The sequence below is a fragment of the Bos mutus genome, chromosome 11 (genome assembly GCF_027580195.1).
Source record: "Bos mutus isolate GX-2022 chromosome 11, NWIPB_WYAK_1.1, whole genome shotgun sequence".
Taxonomy (NCBI): Eukaryota; Metazoa; Chordata; class Mammalia; order Artiodactyla; family Bovidae; genus Bos; species Bos mutus.
This window is the reverse complement of record NC_091627.1, coordinates 51943101-51967715: the sequence shown is the minus strand read 5'-3', so window position 1 is coordinate 51967715 and position 24615 is coordinate 51943101. Positions and strand designations below refer to the sequence as shown.

The window sequence follows — 24615 nt, the reverse complement described above, 5'->3', positions numbered from 1 at the left end:
CGACTTAGTAGCAGCATAGTGAGTGAAAGTCTGTCAGTCCTATGCGACTCTTTGCAACCCCATGGACTGTAGCCCACCATCCTCCTCTGTCCATGGAATTCTCTAGGCCAGAATAGGGGAGTGAGTAGCCATTCCCTTCTCCAGGGGATCTTCCCAACCCAGGGATTTAACCCAGCTCTCCCGCATTGCAGGCAAATTCTTTACCATCTGAGCCACCAGGGAATACCCAATACAAAATAAAAGTTAAAAAAAAAAAAAAAAAAAAACAGTAGAACACAGAAAATAAACAAAACTGGTTCCAAAAAAAAAAAAAGAAGGGAAAAGTGATACAGAAAATAAACCTAGTTTGTTAACAAGAAAAAAATTAAGTGAAGAAAATGGCACTTGAATGTTAGAATGGGTTTGTACATGCTCACAAGAGCTGACTATAAAACTGTCAGTAGACACATTGGTAGCTTGAAACCTGCCATGATAGTACTCCTTCTATGGCTTCTTTTTTTCCCCCTAGAAAATTAGAAAGCTGCTGCCAAAGGCCAACTTAGTAGAAAGGATACATGTATCCTTTCTTTCCCAAACTCCCCTCCCACCCAAGCTGCCACATAACACTGAGCCCTGTTCCAAGTTGAGAGTAAGGCTACTGTGATCTGAAGGAGGTTCTAGGGGGCTTCTGCAGCTGGAATATGGTTATAAAGTTTATAATATTTAAGGCATACATTTCTTTAATGCATTTTTCTACAGGTAAACTTCATAATTTAAGATTATATTTATTTTCTTATTTTTCTGTCAATATGATGTATATGAAAAAATGTAATTTTCTTTTCCATGATGATAGAGGAATCTGAGTCACTTTTTTATCATTTATTCATCATTACAATTAATCATTTATATGCTCTTTTTTCTGAGTTTTTATTCAAGTTTTTTACATATTTTTCCATTTTTTTAACCTAAATTACTTGTCTCTGTTTTTTAGATATTTTGAATTTTGATCTTTTGTTAATCATGTTGCAAATTACTTCTTCCAGACTTAGCCTGTATGTTTACCTTTGTAAAGCATTTTTAAAGTATAAATTTTAATTTTATTGTGGTCAAATGTATCAATCATTTCTACTAGAGTTTGCACTTTTTGAAACTTCTTTAAGAAGTTCTTCCTGTTGAAAGTGTTAGCTTATACTATGGTGGTAATCATTTTGCAATATATATATATAATATATATTTTGCAATATCTATATATATATATACATATATTTCAGAAAATTGATATTCACATGCAAAAGAATGAAGCAAGACCCTTAATTCATAGCATATAAAAAATTAACTGGAAGTGGATTGTAAGAGCTAATTTATACATATCATACAAGAAAACTTAAGAGAAAAACTTCATGACATTGGATTTGGCAATGATTTCTTGACTATTACAACAAGAACACAGACAACAGCAGCAATATTAATTGAAAAATTTGACTCTATCAAAATTTAAAATCTGTGAATTAAAGGACACAATCAACAGAGTAAAAATGCAGCCCATAGAATAAGAGAAAATATTTTTAAATCCTATATCTGACAAGGGGCTAAAACCCAGAATACAGAAAAACTCCTACAACTCAACACTAAAAATCAACCTGAATTAAAAAAAAAAAAATGAGCAAAGCGCTTGAATATACATTTCTCCAGAGAAGATATACAATAGCTAATCAGGAAGCAACAGTTAGAACTGGACATGGAACAACAGACTGGTTCCAAATAGGAAAAGGAATACATCAAGGCTGTATATTGTCACCCTGCTTATTTAACTTCTATGCAGAGTACATCATGAGAAACGCTGGGCTGGAAGAAGCACAAGCTGGAATCAAGATTGTTGGGAGAAATATCAATAACCTCAGATATGCAGATGACACCACCCTGATGGCAGAAAAGGAAGAGGAACTAAAAAGCCTCTTGATGAAAGTGAAAGAGGAGAGTGAAAAAGTTGGCTTAAAGCTCAACATTCAGAAAACTAAGATCATGGCATCTGGTCCCATCACTTCTGGGAAATAGATGGGGAAACAGTGGAAACAGTGTCAGACTTTATTTTTGGAGGGCTCCAAAATCACTGCAGATGGTGATTGCAGCCATGAAATTAAAAGACACTTACTCCTTGGAAGGAAAGTTATGACCAACCTAGATAGCATATTCAAAAGCAGAGACATTACTTTGCCAACAAAGGTCTGTCTAGCCAAGGCTATGGTTTTTCCAGTGATCATGTATGGATGTGAGAGTTGGACTGTGAAGAAAGCTGAGCGCCAAAGAATTGCTTTTGAACTGTGGTGTTGGAGAAGACTCTTGAGAGTCTCTTGGACTGCAAGGAGATCCAACCAGTCCATTCTGAAGGAGATCAGTCCTGGGTGTTCTTTGGAAGGACTGATGCTGAAGCTGAAACTCCAGTACTTTGGCCACCTCATGCAAAGAGTTGACTCATTGGAAAAGACTCTTATGCTGGGAGAGATTGGGGGCAGGAGGAGAAGGGGACGACAGAGGATGAGATGGCTGGATGGCATCACTGACTTGCTGGATGTGAGTTTGAGTGAACTCTGGGAGTTGGTGATGGACAGGGAGGCCTGGCGTGCTGCGATTCATGGGGTTGCAAAGAGTCGGACACAACTGAGCGACTGAAATGAACTGAACTGACATGAAAAGATGCTTAACACCACTGATTATTAGGAAAATACAAATCAAGATCACAGTGAGATACCATCATACTAAAATGGTTGCTGTAAAAACAAGCAAAAATAAAACAAAAACAAAAAATAAGAAGTCTTGGCAAGGATGTGAAGAAGTTGCAACTTTTGTATACCGTTGATGGGAATGTAAAATGGTGCAGCTGCTATGTAAAACTGTACAGTGGTTCCTCAAAAAATTAAACACAGAACTACCATATGATCTAGCAATTCCAATTCTGGGTGGAATACCCAAAGGATTGAAAGCAAGATCTCAAAGAGGTATTTGTACACCCATGTTCATAGCAAAACTATTCGTAACCCAAGTGCCCCAAAATTGATGAATGGATAAGCTAAATATAATATATATATATATATATTCAATAAAATATTACTTAGCCTTAAGAAGAAACAAAAGTCCGACATGAACTATAACATGGCTGAACCTTGAGAACATTTTTGTTGTTGTTCATTTGCTAAGTTGTGCTGGATTCTTCACGACCCCATGAACTGCAGCATGCCAGGCTTCCCTGTCCTTCACTATCTCCCTGAGTTTGTTCAAAGTCATGTCCACTGGGTCAGTGATGCCATCCAACCATCTCATCCTCTGTCACCCCCTTCTCCTCTTGCCCTCAATCTTTCCCAGCGTCACGGTCTTTCCCAATGAGTGGGCTCTTCACATCAGATGGCCAAAGCTGAGCTTCAGCATCAGTCCTTCCAATGAATATTCAGGCCTGATTTCCTTTAGGATTGACTGGTTTGATCTCCTTGCTGTCCAAGGGACTGTCAAGAGTCTTCTTCAGCACCACAGTTGAAAAACACAAATTCTTTGGCATTCAGTCTTCTTTATGGTCCAACTCTCACATACGTACATGATTACTGGTTGAAAACATTATGCTAAGTCAAATAAGCCAGTTACAAAGAGAAAAATGTTATTTGTTTCCACTACATGAGATACTTAGTCAAGTTCATAGTGACAGAAAAAAGAATGGTGGTTGCCAGGTGCTGAGGGGAGAGGGGAATGAGGAATGAAGAGTTCAATGGTCAGGGTTTCTGTTGGGGAAGATGAAAAAGTGCTAGAGATAGATGTTGGTGACAGTTGCACAAAAGTGTCAGTATGCTTAGTGCCACAGAACTGTACACTGAAAAATGCTTAAAATGGTGAATTTCATTGTATGAATTCTTCATTACAATAAAAAGAAAAACCAATTACTTTAAACAGCCATATGTGATTGGGGCTACTGTACTGGGCAACACAAGGTTAAATGAGCAACAGTTTTTGGAATAATATGAAGTGGGAACAGAAATAAAAAATGGTCAACAACACATATATATAGATAGATATATAGATCAGACCCCAAAACATCAGACGTTTGAGTCTTCCGGTCAGTGGACAGTGGGTTTCCCAGGTGGCTCAGAGGTAGAGAATCTGCCTGCCAATGCAGGAGACACAGGTTCAGTCCCTGGGTCAGGAAGATCCGCTGGAGAAGGAAATGGCAACCTAATACAGTATTCTTGCTTGGGAAATCCCATGGATAGAGGAGCCTGGCAGGCTGAAGTCCATGGGGCCACAAAGAATCAAACATGACTTAGCAACTGAACATGATAACACAACACAGTCAGTGGACAGCAGTGTGGACAAAGTGACCGACCCCACTGGTTGTCGCTCCCAGTCTCAAACTAATGGCTTAGACCCTATGTCTCTCCCTAATTCACATCAGGTTCTCTATTTTGGGAATTTTGAAAGGTGCTTTGAAGAACCTTGTGACCTTAAAGACAGAAGACATGTTATTGTACTATTGGAAACATATTTTTAGTTTTCTTGAAAAAACATCAAGAGTGAAATTGACTGTACTATATAGATTCATGAAATGTCTCTTTTGGCAATAGGTGATTTTTATACAAGGGTCAATATTTGGACGCTTTCCCAGGAAATGGTCACTGCAAAAAAAAAAAAAGCCATGGAAATTTATTATCATGTTACTGTTATCCACAACTAAACAACTAATTAATATTTATTTCATGAAAAGGTAATGGGTATTAATGTGAAAAATCAATGTGTGAGTACACTCTGAGTTAATGTACTCAGCACCCAGAATTTTTAAATTCTGAGTATTTCCAAATTAAAACCATTTATTTGCTATAGTTTTCTCAATACCTCTAACTGATCAATATAAGATGTGACTCTCCAGTAATGAGGTATCGTTAGGTAAGGAGTATAATTATAAATGTACTGAATTATAGAAGCTTCTTTTTAGAACCAGAGTCCATAAAACAAAGTTGGGAAATACCCTTTCACCAATCAGCTGAAGCAGTATAAAGATAGCACAGTGGAAAAGTTGAATTAATCTGGGGATTAAAGATAAGTCAGGTGAGACTGCAGGACCATTAGCTGAACCATGCAAGGAAATAACATTTAGAAAATGGTCTTGAAGCTGAAGTACAAATATGTAAAAAATTGAGAAGGAATCTAAGGCTCAATAAAGTTAGGCTTTGGATAGCAAACTCAAGATTTTTATATTATTTTATGAAAAGAGGAAAGAAAATTTTGGTGCACAGGAGTTGGGTGGATGCCATTTAATGGCCAGATATGGCATAAGTTAACTGACAAGAGTCAAGAATTAGACCATAGACTAGTTGAACTGTCACTTGAGCTGGAGTCCTGACTGTCCATACCAAGGCAGGAATGAAGTTTGGGAATACCAGGGTGATTACTTGATCTTTTAGTCTAGTGCTCAATACTTTACAGTTGATTGTAACCTGAAAGCTTTTTATTAGCCTGAACCCAGTTCCTTTCAAGATCAGAACTTATAGTTGATCTAAAAAGACAGTTTTGTCTCTTGCTATACAATTAAATGTGAGTTTCTTTCCTGAACTGCTGCCATCCACACACCTTCTGTTACCAGGAAACAAGACTGGCACATGCTATTTCCTTCTGAAAGTGACATGAGAAATATGGATTCACCCTCTGCAGGACATCATTTCTGCCAGTGCCCATGAGATGAAGTCAAGAAATGAACAGAAAAAAGATGTGAGGCATAACCAGTTTTATCCACCATGACCAAGTTATTACACAAGTAATGAGGTAGAACCTCTCTACTTTTAATAATAATGGAGTGGATATCATTGAGATTACTGAATCAAATTAATAAATTAGCTACTGATAAGAAAAAAACAAGATAATAAATGCAAGTTTTTTTTTTTTCCTTTCATCAAAATGCCCTATAAATGTATGATCTGAGGTGAGTTGTCAAGTTTCAATTCCTACTCAGCTACATCCTTTCCTTTAAATAAGCGAACATAGTACCTAAGAGTCATTAGAGGTAAGGTATACAGCTGACATAATTCCTCCTTAAAATGGAAAACCCAAGGCAATAACAGTAATGCATAGGGTCAAGTGCAGTGAATTTAGGTGAGAGGCACAAAGAAAGATTCAAATTAGCTACCTCTTTGCAAAGGAAGAGGCTCTGCAGATGGCGACAGCAGCAAAACCTCAGCTTCCTGTGTTTCATTTCCAATTCACACCCTCTCCTGTTTCTGGTTATTAATAACTGTATCTTCCTTTTGATTTCACAAAGGGGCATAAAACTACTCATCAGGCAGCAGGAAAAAATGATAACCAGTAACAGTCTAGACATTTCATTATTCAAATCAGCATAAAATGATTATGCAAAATCCCTAGGAATTGAAGTGACCCTCTTTTCACTTTTAAAACTATACTTTGACTAATAGAAAATCTGTTTTAAATATCCTTTAACAAGACTCCTCAAATGTATCTCTCTTCTTTGACACAGTTATATATAATCCAGAGCATTGTAAAACGTCTTCCTGATCTTAACTAGCAACATGGCTCGATTCATCATTCACTTTAAATTAATGAGATTATTTGTTCAAGAGATGTTATTAATGGATCGTATAATATCCATCAGATAAAATATGAATACAATGTTGAAAGCAAGCAAATTAAGTCGTCATAGGCCTTGAAAAGTAATGACTGAGGCTACCATGAGAGTCTGATTTGTAGGAAATTAAGACTTAATTAATGGTTCAGAATGTATTTTCCTACTATTATTTTTGAGTGTGAAATAAATCTGTGAAACCAGCAAAGACCAGCAAAATGTACAAATTTGAACTTCTAACGAATACAATGACACTTAAAATCTTGAAAGTCACCCTTAAAACATTAAGTCATTCCACTGAAGTCAAAAACAATTTTAAAATATTTGGATAAAGGGCCAAGCAATGTCATCAATACATATTAACCAGAGGCAAAATGTAAGGAGGAGAGGGCAGAGATGCGTCATATTTTATTATAAGCTATAATTAATAGTGGGCTTCCCAGGTGGCTCAGCAGTAAAGAAAACATCTGCCAATGCAGGAGATGCAGTCTCAATTCCTGGGTGGGGAAGATAACCTGGAGAAGGAAATGGCAGCCCACTCCAATAATCTTGCCTGGATGGAAAATCCCATGAACAGAGGAGACTGGCAGGCTACAGACCGAGGGATCCTAAAAGAGTTGGACATGATTTGGGGACTGAAACAACAACATAATTAATTGCAGCCTTTTCTTACTAAAAACACTCAACAATCATTTAAAAAACTGTCACCATAAGGTAGTATCTTGACATTGCCACACATCTTATATAACTGTAATAACAAATGCCATGTTGAATCATTACTTTTGCTCATGTTTCTTTGTGTGTCTGTGTTTCCCAGAAAAACAAAATCTACAGTAAAACAGTAGCTTTCATTCCTATGGTAGGATACTTTTTAACTGCATTAACTGTTTGGATTTTAAACTCTCCTGTGAAGTTGATAAGAAGAGTATTACTTTCCTCCTTTACAAATGAATAAAGATAGTCAGAGACTGGTCCAGAATCACCTGGTATTTGGACTAAAAAATCCAGGGATTTTTTCATTGAGCTTTGCTCTCCCTTGGTCTGCCCTTCGTGTGGTTGGAAGGGCAGAAATGTCAGCTCCCTTTAAAGGGGAGACTATAAAAATGCAAAGGAAGAAACAGCAATGACCCCTGAGGGAAAAAAGGCTCCTGACAAAATTCTGACTGGTCTCCTGATTTATTAAAAATACTGCTCAGAGCAAAAGGGTCTAAAACTGATACAATGTTTAATTTTCCTGTCACAATTATAGAATCAGATGGTTGAACCCAGTTCTTTGTATGTAAGTATAAAATATGAGCTGAAATTAAATACTAAATCATGAGCTAGCATTAAAAGACATCACATGCCACATATATATACATATTTTTTCCCTGAGGGATATTAGCAAATCATACACTTTATCTTCAGAATAATATTTAAACACACTGCAAAGTAGCATAGACCAAAAATCAGTCCCCCAAGCTCCAGGAGTTTGGTTTTATGACTAATTCAGGATGGATAATTAAAACAATACTAATTACAGAAATGAATCTGTTCTTTTTGACCAAAAAGACCTATCTGCTAAGAACCAGGCTCAGATCATGTTGACTTACACATGTAAATTTTATAATACCACTCCCTGCTTTGATGGAGCCTTTTAATTTTGCAGCAGGCTTTTCACATACTAATACCCACTATTATGATGCCGCTGTTATTTTTAAGGAGAAAACCTTCCTCTTCCTGTCTCCATGCCTCACCTTGTGAAGTCTGTCATCTCCATCATGATCATACACATCTGTTTGGCCAGCACAATGATATCATTGCCGCTGTCATCCCATTTGGCCACTTCAGCATCCAGCTTGCTTTTCTCTTGGTGGAAAATCTCCACCTGTTCAGCTATTTTTGCCTTCTCCTCTTGCGGTAGTTGTGCCATGATGGCCTGTGTGGGTTACAGAAAAAGTATGACTAATGATGACAAAAGGAGCACAGACAGAAGGTCAACTCTGCCTCCAGTTAACAGCAAACCCAGACCCTGACAAGGCCGGTAGGCCGTCCCACCATTCTGGAAAATACCCTTTTCTCCAGTCCCAGGAAGGAAAAAGCACAGACTGGTAAGGTCCCCGAATTTCCTGTCCCCATTCTCACATACAAAAAATAACCAAGATCCAAAGGGACGTGCACGTTGACAGTAGCAGAACCTCTCTATGGCTGTGATGACATATGTTTGTTCAAAAGAATCTATTCCTGACAATTTTTATGTTTGGTCTTGGGAAACTTTTACTGGATGAAAGAATGCACCTCTTTCAACACTGAAATCTGTTCAGAGAAGGAAAAAAGAGAACAGGCCTTCTGTTGCTGGGAAGGAAAAGAAGTTTAAAGAATATCTGAGCATCCCAAGTGGGGTGGGGAGACAATCTGTGGGTGTTAATGAAACCATCCATAGTTAAATGCCAAACAAAATCCTTTATCCAGGGCACTTCAGGGATGGCATATCCATTCCCAGCCCTTCACTGTGGAAATCCTGGGTCAGCCATGGCTCCTTGGAGAGCCTATGAGTATGCACAGAAAAGCTGTGATGGGATAAAATGTAGGATTAGGAAGGAAAAGTTGATTTTCAACAGTTGTTAGTAGGGGAATGTAGAAAAGGAAGAACTACTGTTGATTCTCACTATTTGTGGATTTTTTTTTATTTGCAAATTTTCCTACTCTTTAAAACCTATCTGAACTCGCAAATCAATATTTGTGATGCTTTCAGTCATTCACAGACATGCGCAGAGCTGCCAAAATTTGTCATCTGACATCCATGTTCCCAGATGAGGTGGAACAAGGGTGTCTCTGCCTTCTTGTATTAGCACTCATACCAGAAACCCCACATCTTTGCACTTTTTGTTGGTGGTTTAGTTGTTTAACGTGGTCCCCAACCCTAGTGTAGAAGTGCTATCTCATATCTCTAAGCACAAGAAGGCTACAAAGTGCCTAATGAAGAAAATATATGTATTATATGAACTTTGTTCACACACATGAGTTTTAGTGCTCTTAGATATGAATTCAATGTTCATGAACCAAAACTAGGGGAAAAAACAGAAGCATTCATTAAACGAGATTATGTATCCATGGGTTGAAGGAAATGTTAAGACTAGCAGGTCTCAGGAACCTAACCCTGTATTTCCCATAGGAATAATGATTCTGTAGTTGCTAATTAAGCGTTCACGGTGACTTTATAGAACGTGAGGCCATGAATAAAGAGAATCAACTGTATTTGTTAAACACTATTTATGTAACAGGTGCTGAGTGAAATGTCTGACACCAGTTCATGTCATCACCTTTTGTAGCCTGCGTCACTGAAAGCAGCATGTCGATCAGTGTGTTAGTACTGAGGTCCTTCTGGTGCTGGGATACATGTATCCTCCAGAAGAAAGACCGAGAAAGCATGATTTGGGATACATATAGTTTTTACAAAGGACAAGTAAATAACACCCAAAAACCAAAACTGCTTTCTAAATTGTAAAGCTCCTCCCAGTATAAGTGAATAGTTCTAAGGAGGGGTAGCTGATATCTAACTGAAATATCAGGGGATACAAGATTAGAAGAACTGGGCTCAACCTGGCTCTGTCACTGACTTAAGACCTCATTGCTACTGGATCACATCCTTAACTTTTTGAAATATAAGATTAGCAGACAATTACCTCAATTACTTCAAAATGCTATGATGGACAGAAAATAAAATAATAAATGTTCTACATGTTTGTCTGAAAAAATGACAGTAAGCATGTATGGGATTACTGTTACCATTGTTGTCATTATTTCTATGAGCTTTCCTTTCCAGCTGCTTCTCTAGCTTATTACATAGTTGCCATCAAAGAGAAGAGATGGAATCAGAGACTGTGTGACCACCTATAAATGGAAATCAACATGGTTCCTTGAACACAGTCATGCATCCTGGGTACTATACTAAAAGACTTAAAATGTCAAACATTTAATCTACTTAATTATTTTATAAGATTAATACTATTATTACCCCTATTTTATTAATGATGATACCAAGATCCAGGAAAGTTAATTAACTCTGAACATTACACAACTAATGAACTGTAAGAATAGGATTCAAAGCCAGGTCAGCTAACACCATACTTAACCATCCTGCACAATGAGATCACCATGCAGGACAGTGCAGGTGAGACACTGCCTAGTGATTCCAATCCAATGGGGCAAAGGTCACTGAACCTGCAGCCTCTGTCCACTAGGCTGAGCATCCTGGAGTCGAGGCTTCATCTGCCCAGGATAAAAGGATCTGATTTGCATAAAGGTGTCCTTGAACTAGCAGCTTTCCAGATGCTACCTGTTACTAACAATGTCTACTAAACGCCATGCATATATGTGTGTGACTTTATACAAATAACATGTGTCTTCATGTGTATGATGTCTGTGTGTGTATATATATATATTATATATATATATATAAACTTAGGTCTCTAAATATGTGTGTGCATGTGTATACAAATATTAAAAATTCATATTTTAAAAGTCAAACTAGTTCAGATACAATAGTTAAAGTATTTAAAATACTACTATCCAAAAAATATTTTAAAGTAGTTTTAAAATGTATTTAAAAAGAGTTAATATACAAAAGTTTGTTATAAACTCACATATGCAACATCGTACTAATTCCAAGGCAGCTATTCCAATACTTTTGAGATAAGTTTGGGATTTGCACAAGTTTCCTGAAGCACCCCATCTGATATTCTAAAGGTGTCTAAGATTCATTTGTCCTCCTCATACAAAATTGATAACCATGTTTTACTTATACCCTACAAGTCCTAATCAGCAACATTTAAAGCATCTATTAGGTACTTCTCTAAAAAAAAAAAAAAAAAGAATCTATAAAACTGCTGGGCAGACCTCCAGATTCTACATTCAATATCCAGATTCTAGCAATAAACCTATCATTGTCCCCAAAGGATTAATTTGTGTATTAAAAGGTTACACGTGTCTGTCAACTGTTTTCACTTGAGTTTCAATCGTGCAGTTTAGTATTTGAATATTAACTGCCTTGCTCTAACCCTCTGATTTCTATTAATGTCCTGCCTCTGACTTCTCTTTGAGTTTCCTGAGGGCAAAGACCCCAGCATCTGCCTCGGTGTAGAAACTAAAGGCATACCTTTTGATGGACTGTTCACACATCTCTCCACGCACCCTATTGACACAGTTTGAGAGAAGTTAACAGAACTGACAAACGTTTTCTGAGGGCACAATTCGGAAGAAAAACCAGCCCCTTCAAAGCAAATTTGCAAAGGAAGCTGCTATTTTGACACTGGGGTGCTTCACCCACATAATGCACTTAATGGTGTGTGACTTGGGTGTAAGAGTCATTACATTTGCTTCTGCTAACGTAGCTATCGATGAAGCAAAGTCGTTTCCTAAATATTCTTAAAATGCTCTTGGCTTTTAAAAATTCATAGTTGACCTTTCTGAAACTGGAATTTAAAAAAAGGTTATCTATAAACAGTAGATCACAAACTGTGAAATTTGCAAGTTAATCAAATTAAAATTCAACACATGAGTTTTAATTAGGTCTTATCAATGTAACTCAGCAGTTTGAAATGTTAACACATTAAAGCCCTTCTAGCTAGTGGGGGGAAAAAAACAGCTTAGAGGCTGGCTACATTCAAGTCAAGTTGAATACAAAATACATAATGTGCAACTGTTCATTCCCTCAAACTAAGGAAACATAAGAAAAATGGTTTTGATGATGCAGGGGAAAGAGAACAAATCCGTTTTTCTGTTTGTGTCATGTGGTCGCCTGGGGTGGTCTGAGATTTTCCTCTGCTTTCTGTGTAGCCAAGCACAGCTGTCCAGATTGTTGATCTGGGACCCCAATTCGGTGGCCTCAGACATTTGAATTCACAACGTTTCTTACCCCCGTGCCTTAGGCTCCTAGTCTTTCTTCTGAACATCCAACCATTTTCTTGTGTGTGATTGTTCTAAACTTTATTAAGTGAAGAAAGTGAAAGTGTTAGTCACTCAGTCATGTCTGACTTTTTGCGACCCCGTGGACTGTAGCCCGCCAGTCTCCTCTGTCTGTGGAATTCTCCAGACAAGTATATAGGAGTGGGTTACCATTTCCTTCTCCAGAGGATCTTCCCAACCCAGGGGAAACCTGGGTCTTTGATTGAATCCAGACTCTATCATCTGAGCCACCAGTAAAGCCCAAACTTTATTAAATAAAAATGTGTATCACTGACAAAAGCCAGCAACCACTCAGTCCAGAATTTTTTCGTCAATTTAAATCTCAAGGAGCTTTTTTCTAGTCTCAAAAGAATTATTTTCCCAATCCCAAAATGAAAAATGACTTTTAAAGTCTTTGGACATCTGAACTGAAAAGTGTTAGTATCTTAAACACACAGCAATAGTCTACCATGAAAAGTTTAAGTATATGCATGTTTATAAATAATGATTTAAAAGGTTAAAACTTAATGTGCCCATTTCTCTTCACTTGGTTTTAAAGCAAGATAATAAACATAAGTAATTAAGGAGTGGGTGACTTTTACCTGTCTCAGGCTGTGAAGTGAATTGGAAAATTAAGGTTCTTGTCTCATTAATTCAAGTGAAAACTTTCAGGATGGTCTAAATTATCCAGCTCTTTCAGGTTAAATTATTGGCCAGCCTTCTAATGAATGACTATGTTATGCTACAAGCATCATCATCTTCTTCATAAACTTAACATTATGTAATAACTCTTGGATAACTCTTGGGATACTTTTCATCATGCTTTCTCCTAATGATATTAAGAAGTAGGATGATACATGTATATATATATAGAGAGAGAGGGAGAGAGAGTGCACACACAAGGAGATGAGGCATAGAGAGGTTACGAAAGTTACCCCAAAGCCATACAGCTTGCCCTAATCCATTTTTAAAATAAGGTTTGTGTGACTCCAAATAATATGTTTTATCATGAAGGTTAAATGCCAAAGAGTTGTTGATTAATTTTAACTATGTCAGCTTTTGAAGAAAGAAGTTTATAAGATATCATGTTTAGGATCAAAGGTCCTGATAATTTCTATATTTCATCAGAGCAAGGTATGATTGTTCTCCATTCAAATCCCACCCCCCCCACCTCTGTGTGTATGTTTCTCTCTCATAAAGCATTGTAGACAAGCAGCAGATGGAAACACATAAAGGGAACAAAGCTTCACTCTAATTTCAGAATTTGAGAGCAATGTTGAAATGGTACTAAAGTATTTTTTCCCACCTTAACCTCCTCTTGGATTTAATTTGCCATTTTCAGAGAATTTCCCTGAATGAGAACACAAAGTAACCAGAGGAGAGCTGGCTGCTGGAAAGAGCAACTGCCTCTGTCAGAGACAACTTTTGCCTCCTCCACACTTTTGAACAAGTTAACACACTTCTCTGGTCAAAAGTTCGACCATCTGTCATCTCAGCAATTCAATGCACCCTCTTATTTCCAACTTATGGCCGTAATTCTATGTCTCTGATTTGTCATCATATAATTATAGGCTTAAATAGGCTGACTCAATAACTAATGCTGTCTGCTGCAAGTTACTCATACAAACCTCATGATGGTTCGCAAAGACAAATCAGCAAATGCTGAATTACAGGGGTAGTTTGTTCTTACTATCCTGGCCCATGTTCATCATTCATGCTGACAAAACTTTCAAAAAAGACCATTGTCTTCTCACCTACTGGGTGAAGAAATAATGGATGATGAAGATAGATGTCATCTGACTTTTGTTTCCACTCACTGTAACTGACTTGACCTTGAATGTAAGATGCATGAAATGGAAGTATAATGAGACTGCATTTTTCCTTGTAAAAAGTGAGGCTGTACCAATACTAGGTTGCAGTTAGTCAATCAAATTGACTTTGACCTGATTAATGTTTAGGTGAATTACTCAAACTTGCCCTTTGTCACTGACATAAAAATGCTTGTTTTACTTCATTTTGAAGATGAATTGATCTGACTGATGAATTAGTGTAGTGTTACACCAGTACAGGCTCAAAAGACTCTCAGCTTAATCAACTTCCCTATTTTCAATATTTTAAGGGGAGTAACTAAAGTCTACAAGGAATCTTTTAAAGTAGGGAGCTTCACACTCTTCTGTGCACCTTTCTGCTCTCACCAGCCCGTGATAAGAGATTTCTCTTCCAAAAGATGACAATTTTCAGTCATCCCTTATTGAGCACTCAATGCGTGTCAGATATTATGCTCATTATTTTATAAATGTTAAGTGATCAAAACTTCAAAGGAATCTTATCAAACAAGCCTATTATTTACTTATAGATTATAAAAAAAAATAAAGCTCAGAGAAAGTAAGCAGCATGTACCAGAGCATAGTCTTCACCCTACTCATTACAATTCAGAACTAAGTCTGTCTGAAATCAAATCCAGTGCATCTCCAATGTTCTAACTTTTACTCTCACACTTCCCCCAACAATGTCCATTTCTATCTTCTAGATCATTTAATTGTTGGATGAGACTATCAGGAGAAATGGGACCTTCTTAACTCAACATAAAGCTTAGTCTTCTCTGAATTATCTTTATTTTAACCTTTGATTGGCTATTTTCTACTCTTTTTCAGAATTCTTATGCCAGTTTGAACTTTCTGGAGTTTCTAGATCCTTATTCTAAATTGCCATCTCTATCTCATTCTTCCTATTCATTATCTTTTAATAAGTAAAACTTTACAAAAGAGAATTAGAATATCCATTAGGATATCTCAGTTATACTATAATTACATTATTTTAGCCCTATGGAAGCTGCACCTTTAAAAGGAAGAGAATCTCACCCTCTTTTGCAATCCCCAGGAATTTTATCTGCTGCTCCCTGACTTGATTATTGGCAGCTTATCCTCAAGAAGCTCCAGCTAATAAGACTGGTCAGATTCCAGAATATTCTTTGGAACATTTTTATTGGTGGACTGTCTCACAGAGTGTTCAAGAGAGTTCAAATGTCAGCCACAGTGGTGATCTTTTTATGGTTCTTGCTCCACAGTCTTTAACTGTTATATTTCTTGTATGTCTCTGTAATTTCTTTTTCAATCACATGGATCTGGGGCTGCTGCCTTGGGCCTAGGTAGGTCTCAAGGGAAAAACTTCTTTCTCAACTCTGATGTCCCTGAACCAACTGCAAAATATGTGGTCTTGTTTCTCAGATACCCTAGGCCAGAGTGTGGAGCAATAACAACCCCACTGGTAACAAAGTAGTACTCTCATTCTCCCTTTGTGGTTGTCACCTATGTGGTTAACAAGCTTGGAAACTTTAAGAAGAACTATGAAGTCTGGGAAAAGGTAAGATCTGAGCATTCCCTTATACCCTGGTCACTGAACCATCTAATCATGACCTCTAACCCCCACCAAATTCACAATACACACAAGTTTTGCTGTGATATGGCTGCTATGATTTCAGTGATGGAAACAGAAGGAAGTAAGAAGGAATTAGAATCAGTGGTGGTGATTTCACTGTGTAAAATGTGAACTGCTAGAAATGAAACAACCCCAGATGACAGCCTGGATTTCTGAGCCATGAATCTCTGGGGTTTCAGGTACCTGGAAATCAGAAATTCCTTCAAACCAGTTTGGTGAACACAACCACTGTGCTCCAAATCAAAGTCATGAATGTCCACTCACCCGTGCACTCTGTCCTGCAATGAGCTGGTCATCCTCAGTCTGAACACTTGTCCGGCTACGTACATCGTAATCTTCCTGCTCAAAGTCTGAATCATCCTCTAATTCTTCTGGGGTCTAAAAATACAGAGGAAAAGAGAAAAATCAGCATACAGATCTCCTTCAACTTATAATGCGATTAAATTCCAACAAACCCTCTGTAAGTTAAAAATATCTTAAGTCAAAAATTCATTCAATGCACTAACCTACTGAATAGAAGCTTAGTCTGTGTGCACATGTGTGTTCAGTCATGGCTAACTCTTTGTGATCCCCATGGGACACAGTCTATGTCCATGGGATTTCCCAGGCAAGAATACAGGAGTGGGTTGCCATTTCCATCTCTAGGACATCTTCCAGACCCAGGGATCGAACCGGTGTCAGTGGCATCTCCTGAATTGGCAGGTGGATTATTTATCAAGAGCACTACCTGGGAAGCCATAGCTTAGCCTCAGTTCAGTTCATTTCAGTTGCTCACTCATGTCTGACTCTTTGCGACCCCATGGACTGCAGTAAGCCAGGCTTCCCGGTCCATCACCAACTTCTGGAGCTTGCTCAGACTCATGTCCATCAACTTGGTGATGCCATCCAACCATCTCATCCTCTGTCATCCCATTCTCCTCCCACCTTCAATCGTTCCCAGAATCGGGATCTTTCCAATGAGTCAGTTCTTCCTATCAGGTGGCCAAAGTATTAGAGCTTCAGCTTCAGCATTAGTCCTTCCAGTGAATATTAAGGACTGATTTCCTTTAATACTGATAGGTTGGATCTTCTTGCTTGCCAAAGGACTCTCAAGAGTCTTCTCCAGCACCACAGTTCAAAAGCATCAATCCTTTGGTGCTCAGCTTTCTTCATGGTCCAACTCTCACATCCATACATGACTGCTGGAAAAATCATAGCTTTAACTAGATGGACTTTTTTTGGCAAAGGAATATCTCTGCTTTTTAATATGCTATCTAGGTTGGTCATAGCTTTTCTTCCAAGGAGCAACTATCTTTTAATTCCATGGCTGCAGTCACCATGTGCAGTGATTTTGGAGCCCAAGAAAAGAAAGTCTATCTCTGTTTCCATTGTCTCCCCATCTATTTGCCATGAAATGATGGGACCAGATGCCATGATCCTAGTTTTCTGAATGTTGAGTTTTAAGCCAACTTTTTCACTCTCCCCTTTCACTTTCATCAAGAGGCTCTTTAGTTCTTCTTCGCTTTCTGCCCTAAGGGAGGTGTCATCTGCATATCTGAGGTTATTGATATTTCCCCTGGCAATCTTGATTCCGGCTTGTGCTTCATCCAGCCTGGCATTTCGCATGATGTACTCTGCATATAAGTTAAATAGGCAAAGTGACAATATACAGCCTTGACGTACTCCTTTCCCAATTTGGAACCAGTCTGTTGTCCCAAGTCCAGTTCTAACTGTTTCTTCTTGACCTGCATACAGGTTTCTCAGGAGGTGGGTGAAATGGTTTGGTATTCCCATCTCTTGAAGAATTTCCCGCAGTTTGTTGTGATCCACACAGTCAAAGACTTTAGTGTAATCAATGAAGCAGAAGTAGATATTTTTTTGGAATTCTTTTGCTTTTTCTATGATCCAACAGATGTTTGCAATTTCCTAAGCTACCTTAAAAGTGCTCAGAACACTTAAAATAGCCTATTAGTTGGGCAAAATTATGTAAGACAAAGCCTTTCTTTATAATTAAGTATTGACTATCTCATGTCATTTACTGAATACTCTATTAAAAGTGAAAAACAGAACAGTTTTCTGGGTACAGGATGGTGTAAGTGGATCTGCTGTTTACCTTTATTATTGTGTGGCTAACTGGGAGCTGCGGCCTCTGTGTTTACACACTAATAATGGAAAACATGCTTCAAGTACCTTTCATTTGCCTATCATTGTTTTCTAAGTGCTTTAAGTACACTAACTCATACACTTTTCTTGATATTACTATGACATACATACTATTTTCTCCATTTACACATAAGGAAACTGAGGCGTGAGAAGATACACCTTGTTCAGAGTCTTCTAAAGCACGCAGTTTGACACATGTACTCAAAAATCCTGTGCTCTGTTAATTTTAAGAGGATAAACTCAGAAGGTGGCAAGGATGGTACAGGGAGGAAAGACAATGCCTTCATGTGAGATTCTCTGCATAATTATCTTTAGTCTGAAAGCTGACAGGCACCCACAACTTGGCACACAGTAATACCATCTCTCAGGGCTGTGTCTTTCAGAAGGAAGGAGCAGATCACAAGCAGTACTGACAATGCAGGTGCCCACTGCCCATCTAAAAGGGAACATTTTAATTTTGCTGGTTTCTTTGGCTATCTCAGTGTAATTAATCAGGTGTGGTTATTGATGAAGTCTTGAGATTGGTCAGACAGGCATAAAATGGGGTCTTTGGTGCCAATATCACATTCTGCCTAATAATTTTCCAGGCTGTGGCATATCCCTCTTGTTTTCCTTCTCTCTTACCACCAACTTTATTAATATTCACTCACTCATCTACAGATGTTCAATTTTTTCCCTAGGAATATTAAAAGAAAGAGGTTTTGTTCCCAGTCTTTATTAACTCAAGCAGGTGTGGAGTGGGCAAACCAGTTCACATAACTGCTGAAATTTTCATTGTGGACAGAGACAAGCATCTCTGTTCATTTCTCACTTCTCTGGAGTGTGCCGAGGAACAATTACAGCAAGTTGGTAAATTCTGCTGACAGATGAGCTGACAAGATTGCACACACTTCTCATCATTAGATTTTGAAAAGGAGAGTGAAAAATAAAATGGAAAACTTCACTCAACAGAAAAAAGGAGAAAATGACAGTGCCTATAGTACTGTGTCCAAACATTTCAGTGATCTGTGTATTCAGTAGATGAGTCAATGGCAAGCACAACCTGGCAGCATAAGGCTCATAATGAGGAGCTCGTATTCAAGTGGTTATGGCTCAGGAACTAAAATAAAGTTTCAAAATGAAAAAAAACAATACTGTACACCCAGGGGGCCTGAACTTTTGGGGCCTACTCTGCCACTGATATGTGTTTTTCACAAGCCATTTATAGTTTTCCTGCTTTTCTGTCTCCTCACTCATAAAATAGATAGTAACTGTATTTCTTCTCTCTCCTTTTGAATCAAAACCACGATAAGGTACCATTTCACGCCAGTCAGAATGGCTGCGATCCATAAGTCTACAAGCAATAAATGCTGGAGAGGGTGTGGAGAAAAGGGAACTCTCTTACACTGTTGGTGGGAATGCAAACTAGTACAGCCACTATGGAGAACAGTGTGGAGATTCCTTAAAAAACTGGAAATACAACTGCCTTATGATCTAGCAATCCCACTGCTGGGCATACACACTGAGGAAACCAGAAGGGAAAGAGACACGTGTACCCCAATGTTCATCACAGCACTGTTTATAATAGCCAGGACATGGAAGCAACCTAGATGTCCATCATCAGATGAATGGATAAGAAAGCAGTGGTACATATACACAATGGAGTATTACTCAGCCATTAAAAAGAATACATTTGAATCAGTTCTAATGAGATGGATGAAACTGGAACCTGTTATACAGAGTGAAGTAAGCCAGAAGGAAAAACACCAATACAGTATATTAACACATATATATGGAATTTAGAAAGATGGTAACAATAACCCTGTATACGAGACAGCAAAAGAGACACTGATGTATAGATCAGTCTTATGGACTCTGTTGGAGAGGGAGAGGGTGGGGAGATTTGGGAGAATGGCATTGAAACATGTATAATATCATGTATGAAACGAGTTGCCAGTCCAGGTTCGATGCACAATACTGGATGCTTGGGGCTGGTGCACTGGTACGACCCAGAGGGATGGTATGGGGAGGGAGGAGGGAGGAGGGTTCAGGATGGGGAACACAGGTATACCTGTGGCGGATTCATTTCGATATTTGGCAAAACTAATACAATATTATAAAGTTTAAAAATAAAATAAAATTAAAAAAAATACATAGTAACTGCTACCTGTCCTGCCTGCTTCACAGAATTCTAGCATCAAATACATACAAAAAAGCTTGGTAAACAATACAAATAAAGTAATAAGTGACAGTGATCATTATTATGATTAATAATAACACATACACCTAATACCAACAACTATAATCACCATAATTACAGGGATCATTTTTTACTACCCACTATGGGTCAGGTGGGCTTTCCAGCTGGCTCTGTGGTAAAGAATATACCTGCCAATGCAGGAGACACATGTCAACCCCTGCATTGGGAAGATTCCCTAGAGAAGGAAATGGCAACCCATTCCAGTATTCTTGCCTGGAAATAATTCTTGCCTGGAAATTTTTGGAAATAATAGACAGAGGAATCTGATAGGCTACAGTCCATAGGGTCACAAAAGAGTTGGATACAACTTAGCAACTGAACAACATGGGTCAGCCATTCAACTAAAGGATTTAATCCTTACAATGACCTTATGAAATGAACTTAATCCCAATTTAATAGAGGCATAAACAGGTTCAGAGTAGTTAGGTAAATTTTCCAAGCACCACACCTGACCAGTCAAGGGTTCCATAGCTTTTAACCTTTACAAGTACCATCAGGCAAATAGATAAGATTTGAATATTTTCTTGTGCCTAATCCATGTAGCAAACCCGTTCAAACCACCTATATAAATAGTTGTGTGCATGTGAAGTTTTCTGAGTGCATGTAAATATGTCTCCTATTCATGCTGTCATTTTTAAAACAGTGTTATTTTTTGGCTGGTCAAGGATCCCCACAAATTAAAGGAGACATGGAAAAGCAGGGAGGGTCTAAAAATGGGCCAGGAGGTTTGTATCATTAGATGATATCCTAGGGTATAAGGAATAGAAAAAATATGCAGTTCGTTGGACTAGAGACTGGCGACCTAAGGTCAACCCTCAGTTCTACCCTTATGTCTCCCAGGGGAGGATTTTTTTTAATGACTCGAGAGAATCACTTTGGTCTAGTCTTGGTTCCATGATGCTACTAGCAATGTATCTGGCCTATAAAATGTCTCCCTTCTAAGAGTCTATCAGCTTAACGTGTCCCTTATACAGAGGTTCAAGAATATCGTGTGACTTGTCCATAATCACACCACTTACTATCTGCAGAGTAGGATCAATCTACCTGCCTCAGCTTCCCAATCAAATTCTCAATCTTCTCTACAACAGCTTCAGTAAAGAAGCAAAATGAGAAAAGTTTGAAAAATTTACAGTCATTTCACCAGGACATGTGAAAAATGTGACTTGAGTGTATGTGTGTGCACACATATGTGCTCAGTCATGTCTGACTCTGTATGGACTGTAGCCCCACCAGGATCCTCTGTCCATGGGATTCTCCATGCAAGAATACTGGAGTGGTTGCTATGCCTTCCTCCAGGGGATCTTCCCACCCAAGGATCAAATCTGCATATCTTGCATCTCCTGGATTGGCAGGTGGATTCTTTACCACTGTGGCACCTGCAAAGCCCCCAAAATGTAGTAAGGACTATTTAAAGGATTGGCTCAGACGCAAATTAGTTTCACTGGGAGCAGAAAGATGAGATCGTAAGTTGGCAACCACAACAGGAGACTTTGAGTGATGCATGAAGAAGGATTTCTCAACAGATCTCTAATCATTGCAATGGCCTGAAAACTAGAAAGTTGAATTAAAAATTTCCTGACCCAATATAGAACAAAATCTCCCTCATCAGGACTGATCAGCCTCTGGAATCTCTAACCATTTTTACCCTGGAGGCCACATAGCTTAGCTCCTTTTTTCTGCTCTTACCCCATACTTTGTATTTTCTCCAGTATAACCAGGATACTCCATTGAAGATCTAACTCAGATCATGGTATTCTCCTGCTCAGAAAACTTCAATGGCTTCCATCAATCATTCAATATGGTTCGTAGGCCACATGTGTCATTCTCTGCCTGGAACACATTTCCCTGAGAACTTTTATGGCTTGTTAACCTCCTCCTTCTCTAAATCTCTTCCCAAATGTTGCCCAGTGCACTTCTGTGGTAGCTCAGATGGTAAAGAATCTGTCTGCAATGCAGGAAACCAGTGTTTGATCACTAGGTCAGAAAGATCTCCTGGAGAAGGGAATGGCCACCCACTCCAGCCAGTATTCTTACCTGGAGAATTCCATGAACAGAGAAGTATGGCAAGCTATAGTACATGGGGTTGCAAAGAGTCGGACATGACTGAACAACTAACATACTGGATCACCCTTCATAAAACCCACCCCCATCCTATGCTTTATCCTCTCAATAGTTTGTTGGTTTTCTCTATGGCATATTAACTAATATATCTACTTGTTTATTCCCTGTCTCCCACCAAAGGAATATAAATTCTTGACTGGCCCTAACAATTTAGTGCCTGTTGCATATTGTATTAGTTCTCAAACCTTGGAATACTATTGCACGTCCATTGAGCTTGATTTTTATCACAGCAACAACCAGAAACACTGCACCACAAATACATGGTGTGATCAATATATGATCAAAAGGAATGCACCAACCTAATGTTTAAACTGTGAACTACCTTCAGCTAATATTTCTCATGGTATCTTAGAGATATGTATGGGTTTCCCTTGACATTTTAAAATATCTTGCAATGCTCCAGGGCATCTTCATGACCATTTTGGGAGATGTGATGTTAAGCGGTAGAATCTTATCTGAATCCTGTCTTAGGTCCTACTGTTTCTCCTTTCTGCTTTCAGAAGTTTCACATGCAACAGAATTAATGGGTTTAAATTACAAAAGTTCAATGTAGAGATATCATTATAGATTTTTTCATGGTCATTCTATGACAGGTAACTATTTTTTTTTTTGAAAACAGTTATTCTGACACCAAGGTATTATCACCTTTTGTGCTATCCACCTACTTTACTTTCCAACATTAAATGTTTAACTCCTTGTGTATTAAATATACCCTTGGTCCTCTTTATTTGAGGATTCTTTACTTGAGAATTTGCCTACTCATCAAAGTTTCTCTGAAATCTCTAAATTAATATTTTTGTAGTAATTCACAGACGTGTGTGTACAGTTCAGTTCAGTTCAGTTCAGCCACTCAGTCATGTCCGACTCTTTGCGATCCCATGAATTGCAGAACGCCAGGCCTCTCTGTCCATCACCAACTCCCGGAGTTCACTCCGACTCATGTCCATCGAGTCAGTGATGCCATCCAGCCATCTCATCCTCTGTCATCCCCTTCTCCTCCTGCCCCCAATCCCTCCCAGCATCAGAGTCTTTTCCAATGAGTCAACTCTTCGCATGAGGTGGCCAAAGTACTGGAGTTTCAGCTTTAGCATCATTCCTTCCAAAGAAATCCCAGGGCTGATCTCCTTCAGAATGCACTGGTTGGATCTCCTTGTAGGCCAAGGGACTCTCAAGAGTCTTCTCCAACACCACAGTTCAAAAGCATCAATTCTTCGGTGCTCAGCTTTCTTCACAGTCCAACTCTCACATCCATACATGACCGATGGAAAAACCAAAGCCTTGACTAGACGGACCTTTGTTGGCAAAGTAATGTCTCTGCTTTTCAATATGCTGTCTAGGTTGGTCATAACACGTGTGTACACAATATGGCAAAAACTTTTGAGTCACCCAACATGCAAATTTCCAGCTGAGGTCAAACAGCACAATCTTCTGCTTTCTTATTTCAACTCTTATACTATAAACAAGTATCCTTTTTGCAGTCTGTTTAGTGCCACATTTTTCATTTTTGTCCTTTGTGTTATTTCTCTGCTTAAAATGGCTTCCAACTGTAGTGCTGAGGTGTTGTTTAGAATACCGAAATGCAAGAAGGTTATGTTGCACCTTTCAGAGAAAATGCATTAGATAAGCTTCTTTCAGGCATGAGTAATAGTGTGATTGGCTATCCCTGGTGGCCCAGATGGTAAAAATCTGCCTATAATGCAGGATACCTGGGTTCAGTCCTTGGGTCAAGAATATTCCCTGGAGAAGGGCACAGCAACCCACTCTAGTATTCTTATCTGGAGAATCCCATGGACAGAGGAGCAACAGGGGTTGCAAAGAGTTGGACACGACTGAGTGACTACACTGTCTTTCTTTCTTTTTCATTCTTTTGGCTGTGAGTTCAATGTATATGTATCAACAATATGCATTAAATAAAATGTGTTTAAACAAAAACACACATTAAACAAGCTAATATATTGATCAGTTGATGAAGATGTGACCAGAGGCTCACAGGAACCCAACCTTGAATTTCTCCTAGGAGCAATGATTCCGTATTCCTTAATTCAGAATTCACTGAAGGCAACTACCACAAATAACAAAAATCAAATAAATTCTGGTGAGCCATATTTGCCTATTCATTTTTTAAACTACTCTGTTAAGGTAATCAGAAAATTCCTAT

General features: G+C 38.4%; 1 protein-coding gene across 1 annotated transcript in view; it reads right to left on the bottom strand.

Annotated features, from left to right (window-relative positions):
* The window catches only part of CTNNA2 (catenin alpha 2), a 1382498-nt gene that overhangs the window by 53494 nt on the left and 1304389 nt on the right, over positions 1-24615 (bottom strand). Inside the window, exons 14-15 of the mRNA XM_070379403.1 lie at positions 16220-16333; positions 8329-8510 (exon numbers count right to left, since the gene is read on the bottom strand). Coding sequence (XP_070235504.1) covers positions 8329-8510; positions 16220-16333 — 296 coding nt within the window. The remainder of the gene's footprint in view (positions 1-8328; positions 8511-16219; positions 16334-24615) is intronic.